The 11,485-nt window shown below is 46.8% G+C and overlaps 1 protein-coding gene across 1 annotated transcript in view; it reads right to left on the bottom strand.

Annotated features, from left to right (window-relative positions):
* dally (division abnormally delayed protein) overlaps nt 1–9,788 on the bottom strand; it is a 396,601-nt gene extending 386,813 nt beyond the window's left edge. The window contains exon 1 of the mRNA XM_070104663.1: nt 9,363–9,788. Within this exon, the coding sequence (XP_069960764.1) occupies nt 9,363–9,525 (163 nt within the window). The 5' untranslated portion in view covers nt 9,526–9,788. The remainder of the gene's footprint in view (nt 1–9,362) is intronic.
* Between the last annotated feature and the right edge of the window lie 1,697 nt (nt 9,789–11,485).

The following is an 11,485-nucleotide window of genomic DNA, read 5'->3' on the forward strand; positions in this document are numbered from 1 at the left end:
ATCATTCCACGGTAACCTTCCACACAACAACAGGTCACCATCGTTCATTCACCTGAAGAAATCTGAATAAAAACTGAAGAAATCTGAACTCCAGTCCATTCTCTTAGTGTTGAGGAACCTGTTTTGAACCTGTTAGGTGGTTCACCTGTTGTTATCCACACCCTGGCTGGCCACCTGGCGTACCTAACCTGTTAGGTGGTCCACCTGTTGTTATCCACACCCTGGCTGGCCACCTGGGACATCTCACCTGCCCTCTCACCTGAGAGGCAGGTCAACAACCTACTTACTAGTATAATACACGTCTTCACCAGTAGGTACGGTAAGGTTGTATCAGTTACAAATTGCTAGCAGGTATCTTCGTGTCAAGTCTCGTCTAGTGTTCTCCAGAGTTCAGCACCATGGTCTGGAACGATATGTTCCAGACCATGGTGCTGAACTCTTCTCCAGGCTGAGGGACTGACCATCTCAGCTCCATGGAACTCGACTCTTCTCCAGGCTGAGGGACTGACCACCTCAGCTCCATGGAACTCAACTCTTCTCCAGGCTGAGGGACTGACCATCTCAGCTCCATGGAACTCAACTCTTCTCCAGGCTGAGGGACTGACCACCTCAGCTCCATGGAACTCAACTCTTCTCCAGGCTGAGGGACTGACCACCTCAGCACCATGGAACTCAACTCTTCTCCAGGCTGAGGGACTGACCACCTCAACTCCATGGAACTCAACTCTTCTCCAGGCTGAGGGACTGACCACCTCAACTCCAGGGAACTCAACTCTTCTCCAGGCTGAGGGACTGACCACCTCAGCTCCATGGAACTCAACTCTTCTCCAGGCTGAGGGACTGACCACCTCAACTCCAGGGAACTCAACTCTTCTCCAGGCTGAGGGACTGACCACCTCACCTGGAGTTTACCTGGAGAGAGTTTCGGGGGTCAACGCCCCCGTGGCCCGGTCTGTGACCAGGCCTCCTGGTGGATCAGCGCCTGATCAACCAGGCTGTTGCTGCTGGCTGCACGCAAACCAACGTACGAGCCACAGCCCGGCTGATCAGGAACTGACTTTAGGTGCAGCTCCATGGAACTCAACTCTTCTCCAGGCTGAGGGACTGACCACCTCAGCTCCATGGAACTCGACTCTTCTCCAGGCTGAGGGACTGACCACCTCAACTCCATGGAACTCAACTCTTCTCCAGACTGAGGGACTGACCACCTCAAATACTTTTTCTCCAAGGTTGATGGACTGGTTAGATCTTATTTATTAATACTACTACTCCCTCTGTATGACTGAAGAAGCCTGCTGTGTAGGCGAAACGTGTCAACAATAAACACACCCAAATGTTGTACATGTGTCTTAATCTTCAACTTGTGGATATTTTATACCATTTCTAACAGGTTTACCAAAACTTGTTCCTTGGGTAGTATTAAATTATGGGTTGGGTATGAGAAGGACCTACCTAGTATGGGCCAATAGGCCTGTTTTTATAATAAAAAAATAATAGTAATGAATATTATTAGGTGAAGGAGGTATATCCACACTAGCCTCAAGGCACCTCCCGCGAGAGGAGCGGTGAATCAACCCCTGCAAGCACAAATGGGTAACTACAACACTCACCTGCGCCTACTACCTCACCTGGACATCACGGGAGACTCACCTGTAAAAGAAATATTAACAATTAGCAATTATAAATGACATTATTATAATCACGGGGGAGGGCTAAACCCGTAGGATTATACAGCTATTGTAAATGACAGCCATTGTAAGAGTGATGGTGGATGTTTTTTTTTTCTTTTGCGAGGTTCATCTACAAAAGTACTTAGTGAGACTTAGTGACTGTAATTTACAGTAATCAGGGTAATCAACGTCAATTAGGCTGTGTGTGTAGGCCTAGTCTATTTGAACTTTTGAAGATTTATCAGTGACACTGATAATACAGGAAAGATGGTGGTTAACAAGTGGTTGTTAGACAGTGGTTAGTGATTGTTAGACAATGGTTATACAGTGGTTGTTAGTGGTTATTGGACAGTGGTTGTTAGTGGTTACAGTGAATGTTACAACTGTTACACAGTGGTAGAAGTGTACACTGTCACCATTAGTGTTGAGTGACAATCATGGGAGGTTGTTGAACAGTCTTGGTACCCTGACACTGTTATCTCAGTGTACTCACTACACTCTTGCATGTCACTGTAGGTTGCAGTGTCTGCTGAGTCTTTGGCTTTCACAGGGAGTCATTTCAGTGTGCAGATTTGGGACCAGTCCCTCCAGGATTTTCCAGGTGTAAATTATGATGCATCTTTCTTCAAACGTTCTAAGGAGTACAAGTCAAGGAACTTCAAACGTTCCAGGGAGTACAAGTCAAGGAACTTCAAACGTTCCAGGGAGTACAAGTCAAGGAACTTCAAACGTTCCAGGGAGTACAAGTCAAGGAACTTCAAACGTTCCAGGGAGTACAAGTCAAGGAACTTCAAACGTTCCAGGGAGTACAAGTCAAGGAACTTCAAACGTTCCAGGGAGTACAAGTCAAGGAACTTCAAACGTTCCAGGGAGTACAAGTCAAGGAACTTCAAACGTTCCAGGGAGTACAAGTCAAGGAACTTCAAACGTTCCAGGGAGTACAAGTCAAGGAACTTCAAACGTTCCAGGGAGTACAAGTCAAGGAACTTCAAACGTTCCAGGGAGTACAAGTCAAGGAACCTCAAACGTTCCAAGGAGTACAAGGAACTTCAAACGTTCCAGGGAGTACAAGGAACCTCAAACGTTCCAAGGAGTACAAGGAACTTCAAACGTTCCAGGGAGTACAAGGAACCTCAAACGTTCCAGGGAGTACAAGTCAAGGAACTTCAAACGTTCCAGGGAGTACAAGTCAAGGAACTTCAAACGTTCCAAGGAGTACAAGGAACTTCAAACGTTCCAGGGAGTACAAGTCAAGGAACTTCAAACGTTCCAAGAGTACAAGGAACTTCAAACGTTCCAGGGAGTACAAGGGACTTCAAACGTTCCAGGGAGTACAAGGAACTTCAAACGTTCCAGGGAGTACAAATCCAGGAACTTCAAACGTTCCAGGGAGTACAAGTCAAGGAACTTCAAACGTTCCAAGGAGTACAAGGAACTTCAAACGTTCCAAGGAGTACAAGGAACTTCAAACGTTCCAGGGAGTACAAGGAACTTCAAACGTTCCAGGGAGTACAAGGGACTTCAAACGTTCCAGGGAGTACAAGGAACTTCAAACGTTCCAGGGAGTACAAATCCAGGAACTTCAAACGTTCCAGGGAGTACAAGTCAAGGAACTTCAAACGTTCCAGGGAGTACAAGTCAAGGAACTTCAAACGTTCCAGGGAGTACAAGGGACTTCAAACGTTCCAGGAAGTACAAGGAACTTCAAACGTTCCAGGGAGTACAAGGGACTTCAAACGTTCCAGGGAGTACAAGGAACTTCAAATGTTCCAGGGAGTACAAATCCAGGAACTTCAAACGTTCCAGGGAGTACAAGTCAAGGAACTTCAAACGTTCCAGGGAGTACAAGGGACTTCAAACGTTCCAGGGAGTACAAGGAACTTCAAACGTTCCAGGGAGTACAAATCCAGGAACTTCAAACGTTCCAGGGAGTACAAGTCAAGGAACTTCAAACGTTCCAGGGAGTACAAGGAACTTCAAACGTTCCAAGGAGTACAAGGAACTTCAAACGTTCCAAGGAGTACAAGGAACTTCAAACGTTCCAGGGAGTACAAGGAACTTCAAACGTTCCAGGGAGTACAAGTCAAGGAACTTCAAACGTTCCAGGGAGTACAAGTCAAGGAACTTCAAACGTTCCAGGGAGTACAAGTCAAGGAACTTCAAACGTTCCAGGGAGTACAAGGAACTTCAAACGTTCCAGGGAGTACAAGTCAAGGAACTTCAAACGTTCCAGGGAGTACAAGTCAAGGAACTTCAAACGTTCCAGGGAGTACAAGTCAAGGAACTTCAAACATTCCAGGGAGTACAAGTCAAGGAACTTCAAACGTTCCAAGGAGTACAAGGAACTTCAAACGTTCCAAGGAGTACAAGGAACTTCAAACGTTCCAGGGAGTACAAGGGACTTCAAACGTTCCAGGGAGTACAAGGAACTTCAAACGTTCCAGGGAGTACAAGTCAAGGAACTTCAAACGTTCCAAGGAGTACAAGGAACTTCAAACGTTCCAGGGAGTACAAGGGACTTCAAACGTTCCAAGGAGTACAAGGAACTTCAAACGTTCCAGGGAGTACAAGGAACTTCAAACGTTCCAAGGAGTACAAGGAACTTCAAACGTTCCAGGGAGTACAAGTCAAGGAACTTCAAACGTTCCAAGGAGTACAAGGAACTTCAAACGTTCCAGGGAGTACAAGGGAGTACAAGGAACTTCAAACGGGAACTTCAAACGTTCCAACAAGGAACTTTCAAACGTTACAAGGAACAAGGAGTACAAGGAACTTCAAACGTTCCAGGGAGTACAAATCCAGGAACTTCAAACGCTCCAGGGAGTACAAGTCAAGGAACTTCAAACGCTCCAGGGAGTACAAGGAACCTCAAACGTTCCAGGGAGTACAAGTCAAGGAACTTCAAACGTTCCAGGGAGTACAAGTCAAGGAACTTCAAACATTCCAGGGAGTACAAGTCAAGGAACTTCAAACATTCCAGGGAGTACAAGTCAAGGAACTTCAAACATTCCAGGGAGTACAAGTCAAGGAACTTCAAACGTTCCAAGGAGTACAAGTCAAGGAACTTCAAACGTTCCAGGGAGTACAAGGAACTTCAAACGTTCCAGTGAGTACAAGTCAAGGAACTTCAAACGTTCCAGGGAGTACAAGGAACTTCAAACATTCCAGGGAGTACAAGTCAAGGAACTTCAAACATTCCAGGGAGTACAAGTCAAGGAACTTCAAACGTTCCAGGGAGTACAAGTCAAGGAACTTCAAACGTTCCAGGGAGTACAAGTCAAGGAACTTCAAACGTTCCAGGGAGTACAAGTCAAGGAACTTCAAACGTTCCAAGGAGTACAAGTCAAGGAACTTCAAACGTTCCAGGGAGTACAAGTCAAGGAACTTCAAGCGTTCCAGGGAGTACAAGGGACTTCAAACGTTCCAGTGAGTACAAGTCAAGGAACTTCAAACGTTCCAGGGAGTACAAGGGACTTCAAACGTTCCAGGGAGTACAAGTCAAGGGACTTCAAACGTTCCAAGGAGTACAAGGAACTTCAAACGTTCCAGTGAGTACAAGGAACTTCAAACGTTCCAGGGAGTACAAGTCAAGGGACTTCAAACGTTCCAAGGAGTACAAGGAACTTCAAACGTTCCCAGTAATTAAGATACATGACTATACTTATACAAGCAGTGAAAGTTCTCTGGACCGTCTCCAGATCTGTTGTTTGACCTGTCTTAAAAGTGGCAGTTAGTGTACTGCAGTATTCCAGCCTAGACAGAACAAGTGACTAACAGGATCATCACTGACTTGACATATCTAGTTTTGAAAGTTCTAGTTATCCATCCTATCCTCGTCCACGCAGATGTGATAATTACATTGTGATCCTTGAAGATAAGATCCACTGTAAAACTTGGTTTATATCAGTGGTCAGCTGAAAGACTTGGTTTATATCACTGCACAACACACTGCACAGCACACTGCACAACACTCTGCACAACACACTGCACAACACACTGCACAACACACTGCACAACACACTGCACAACACTCTGCACAACACTCTGCACAACACACTGCACAACACACTGCACAACACACTGCACAACACTCTGCACAACACTCTGCACAACACACTGCACAACACACTGCACAACACACTGCACAACACTCTGCACAACACTCTGCACAACACTCAACACAACACTCTGCACAACACTCAACACAACACTCTGCACAACACTCAACACAACACTCAACACAACACTCTGCACAACACTCAACACAACACTCAACACAACACTCTGCACAACACTCTGCACAACACTCTGCACAACACTCTGCACAACACTCTGCACAACACACTGCACAACACACTGCACAACACTCTGCACAACACACTGCACAACACACTGCACAACACTCTGCACAACACTCTGCACAACACTCTGCACAACACTCTGCACAACACACTGCACAACACACTGCACAACACACTGCACAACACACTGCACAACACACTGCACAACACTCTGCACAACACTCTGCACAACACTCTGCACAACACACTGCACAACACACTGCACAACACACTGCACAACACACTGCACAACACACTGCACAACACACTGCACAACACACTGCACAACACTCTGCACAACACTCTGCACAACACTCTGCACAACACTCTGCACAACACTCTGCACAACACACTGCACAACACACTGCACAACACACTGCACAACACACTGCACAACACTCTGCACAACACTCTGCACAACACACTGCACAACACACTGCACAACACACTGCACAACACACTGCACAACACACTGCACAACACACTGCACAACACACTGCACAACACTCTGCACAACACTCTGCACAACACACTGCACAACACACTGCACAACACACTGCACAACACACTGCACAACACTCTGCACAACACTCTGCACAACACACTGCACAACACACTGCACAACACACTGCACAACACTCTGCACAACACTCTGCACAACACACTGCACAACACACTGCACAACACTCTGCACAACACTCTGCACAACACACTGCACAACACACTGCACAACACACTGCACAACACACTGCACAACACACTGCACAACACACTGCACAACACACTGCACAACACACTGCACAACACACTGCACAACACACTGCACAACACACTGCACAACACACTGCACAACACTCTGCACAACACTCTGCACAACACACTGCACAACACTCTGCACAACACACTGCACAACACACTGCACAACACACTGCACAACACACTGCACAACACACTGCACAACACACTGCACAACACACTGCACAACACTCTGCACAACACTCTGCACAACACTCTGCACAACACACTGCACAACACACTGCACAACACTCTGCACTGATGACATATCTACAGATCTCTCTTATCACTCATATACATAATTGTGTGTGTGTGTGTGTGTGTGTGTGTGTGTGTGTGTGTGTGTGTGTGTGTGTGTGTGTGTGTGTGTGTGTGTGTGTGTGTGTGTGTGTGTGTGTGTGTTGAAAATTGAACGTAAGACTAAGAAATATTTAGCTATAAAACTAAAGCGGGAATGGGAGACTAAGACGTTGGTCAGAGAAGATAAATAATGCGTCTGAGAAGGTAAGAAATGGGACCGAGAAGGTAAGAAATGGGACAGAGAAGGTAAGAAATGGGACAGAGAAGGTAAGAAATGGGACAGAGAAGGTAAGAAATGGGACCGAGAAGGTAAGAAATGGGACCGAGAAGGTAAGAAATGGGACCGAGAAGGTATGATATGGGACCGAGAAGGTAAGAAATGGGACCGAGAAGGTAAGAAATGGGACCGAGAAGGTAAGAAATGGGACCGAGAAGGTAAGAAATGGGACCGAGAAGGTAAGAAATGGGACCGAGAAGGTATGATATGGGACCGAGAAGGTAAGAAATGGGACCGAGAAGGTATGATATGGGACCGAGAAGGTAAGAAATGGGACCGAGAAGGTAAGAAATGGGACCGAGAAGGTAAGAAATGGGACCGAGAAGGTAAGAAATGGGACCGAGAAGGTAAGAAATGGGACCGAGAAGGTAAGAAATGGGACAGAGAAGGTAAGAAATGGGACCGAGAAGGTAAGAAATGGGACCGAGAAGGTAAGAAATGGGACCGAGAAGGTAAGAAATGGGACCGAGAAGGTAAGAAATGGGACCGAGAAGGTAAGAAATGGGACCGAGAAGGTATGATATGGGACCGAGAAGGTAAGAAATGGGACCGAGAAGGTAAGAAATGGGACCGAGAAGGTATGATATGGGACCGAGAAGGTAAGAAATGGGACCGAGAAGGTAAGAAATGGGACCGAGAAGGTAAGAAATGGGACCGAGAAGGTAAGAAATGGGACCGAGAAGGTATGAAATGGGACAGAGAAGGTAAGAAATGGGACCGAGAAGGTAAGAAATGGGACCGAGAAGGTAAGAAATGGGACCGAGAAGGTAAGAAATGGGACAGAGAAGGTAAGAAATGGGACCGAGAAGGTATGATATGGGACCGAGAAGGTAAGAAATGGGACCGAGAAGGTAAGAAATGGGACAGAGAAGGTAAGAAATGGGACCGAGAAGGTAAGAAATGGGACAGAGAAGGTAAGAAATGGGACCGAGAAGGTATGATATGGGACCGAGAAGGTAAGAAATGGGACCGAGAAGGTAAGAAATGGGACAGAGAAGGTAAGAAATGGGACCGAGAAGGTATGATATGGGACAGAGAAGGTAAGAAATGGGACCGAGAAGGTAAGAAATGGGACCGAGAAGGTATGATATGGGACCGAGAAGGTAAGAAATGGGACAGAGAAGGTAAGAAATGGGACCGAGAAGGTAAGAAATGGGACCGAGAAGGTAAGAAATGGGACCGAGAAGGTAAGAAATGGGACCGAGAAGGTAAGAAATGGGACCGAGAAGGTAAGAAATGGGACCGAGAAGGTAAGAAATGGGACCGAGAAGGTATGAAATGGGAAAGAGAAGATAAGAAATGGGAAAGAGAAGGTAAGAAATGGGAAAGAGAAGGAAAGAAATTGGACTGAGAAATAAGGAATGGGACTGAGGAATAAGGAATGGGACTGAGAAATAAGAAATGGGACTGAGAAATAAGGAATGGGACTGAGAAATAAGGAATGGGACTGATAAGGAATGAGTCTGATGCAGAATGGGACAGGAATAAGGAATGAGACAGTGTAAGGAATGGGACAGTGTAAGGAATGGGACAGAGGGTAAGAACTGGGACAGATAATAGAACTGAAAGGTAATGGACCACAGAGGTGCTGGGAGGTTAATGGACCACAAAGGTTCATACAGGTGGTTGGTCCAGTGGTGGACCAACCACCTTTATTAACTAGGTTAACATAGGTGGCTGGTGGAGGTGGACCTAGGTTAATATAGGTAGCTGGTCCAGTGTGGACCGCATTAAATTAATATAAGAGAAGTCCAGTGGTGGACCACACTGGGATATTAATACAGGTGGATGGTCCAGTGTGGACCACACTGGGAGGTTAATATAGGTGGTTGGTCCAGTGGTGGACCACACTGGGAGATTATAGGTGGTTGGTCCAGTGGTGGAGCACACTGGGAGATTATAGGTGGTTGGTCCAGTGGTGGACCACAATGGAAGGTTAATATAAGTAGCTGGTCCAGTGGACCGCAGTGTGAGGTTCACCTTGGCCTGGTAGACGCGCCAGGTGGTCCTGGTCCACCAGCTGGTTCTTGAGGAGATACTTGACAGCTGGAGCACACCCCACGGGGTCCCCCCCCTCACCCCCCCCATCACTCTCCCCCCCAACAACAACAACAACAACAAACAACAACAACAGCCGCCACATCACTTTTTTTTCGCGGCCAAAAATTTCTTTCGTTTTTCACCGAAAAAAAAGAATCGCAAACAAAAACAGCACTGGGGGGGGGGGGACGCGTCCCCTGGGGCTGTATCTCAGTGGGTGTGAGGCTCTAGCTCCCGGGCAGCTAGCCAGTGGGTAGATCCAGTGGTGCAGGTGGGGAAGTGGGTGTCACGGAGGGGGGGTTTATGAGGAGGAGGAGCGGCTATAACCCTCCCTCGACGAGGTCTCACTCACAAGTGACGAGCTGAGCATTGATCCACCACCACATTGCCCGCACCCGTTGTCTCTGTTATCGTACCGCCCATCACTCATCCAAACTATACACATACATCTATATACATCCATTTTAAACATAAACACTCCATCTCAACACTTACTTACAACTCAATATAAATCATATAATTTAAAACCATTTCCTAGACTATATACATAGATTAAAAGCTGGATTCATCTACTCTTTTATATCACGTGGGAAATGGATATTAATGGGGTTTGTTTCTTGGGAATGGGAGGTTTAATGCCATGGATTAATAGGCATTTATGGGCATGATGGGATTCCGGTTGTTTAGCAAGAATGATGGGATTATGGTGGATGGGTTGTGCGTCTGGCAGGCAAGAAGCTAGCAAGGGTATTCAAGCAGACATGTGTACGTGTCTGGTGTACACACACACACACACACACACACACACACACACACACACACACACACTCACACACACACACACACACACACACACACACACACACACACACATACACATACACACACACACACACACACACACACACACACACACACACACACAGTATAGTTTAGATGGCAAAAGACTGCAAACCTCACTCAAGGAAAAAGATCTGGGGGTGAGCATAACACCGAGCATATCTCCTGAGGCGCACATCAATCAGATAACTGCTGCAGCATACGGGCGCCTGGCAAACCTACGGATAGCGTTCCGATACCTCAGTAAGGATTCGTTTAAGACTCTGTATACTATCTACGTCAGGCCCATACTGGAGTATGCAGCACCAGTTTGGAATCCACACCTAGTCAAGCACGTCAAGAAATTAGAGAAAGTGCAAAGGTTTGCAACAAGACTAGTCCCAGAGCTACGGGGATTGTCCTACGAAGAAAGGTTGAGGGAAATTGGCCTGACGACACTGGAGGACAGGAGGGTCAGGGGAGACATGATAACGACATATAAAATACTGCACAGAATAGACAAGGTGGACAAAGACGGGATGTTCCAGAGATGGGACACAGACACAAGAGGTCACAATTGGAAGTTGAAGACTCAGATGAATCAAAGGGATGTTAGGAAGTATTTCTTCAGTCATAGAGTAGTCAGGCCGTGGAATAGCCTAGAAAGTGACGTAGTGGAGTCGGGAACCATACATAGTTTTAAGGCGAGGTATGATAGAGCTCATGGGGCAGGGAGAGAGAGGACCTAGTAGCAATCAGCGAAGAGGCGGGGCCAGGAGCTGTGACTCGACCCCTGCAACCACAAATAGGTGAGTACAAATAGCTGAGTACACACACACACACACACACACACACACACACACACAGCTGTCTATACACTCAAAGTACAGAGATTGAAGGTCTTCCAGCAGTTATTTAAGTAGCAAGTTTAATCTAACTAGAACAGGAAGGTCATCCTTCAAGCTAGCAGCCCAGGAGGATGATGGTAGCAGCCCAGGAGGATGATGGTAGCAGCCCAGGTGGGTGATGGTAGCAGCCCAGGTGGGTGATGGTAGCAGCCCAGGTGGGTGATGGTAGCAGCCCAGGTGGGTGATAGTAGCAGCCCAGGTGGGTGATGGTAGCAGCCCAGGTGGGTGATGGTAGCAGCCCAGGTGCGTGATGGAACTAGAGTGGCAGAAAAGGTTTAGTGAGTTTTTAAACAAATGGGGAAGATGTCTGTAGAGAACAAGGAATGGGAGATGAGC

The sequence above is a fragment of the Cherax quadricarinatus genome, chromosome 93 (genome assembly GCF_038502225.1).
Source record: "Cherax quadricarinatus isolate ZL_2023a chromosome 93, ASM3850222v1, whole genome shotgun sequence".
Taxonomy (NCBI): Eukaryota; Metazoa; Arthropoda; class Malacostraca; order Decapoda; family Parastacidae; genus Cherax; species Cherax quadricarinatus.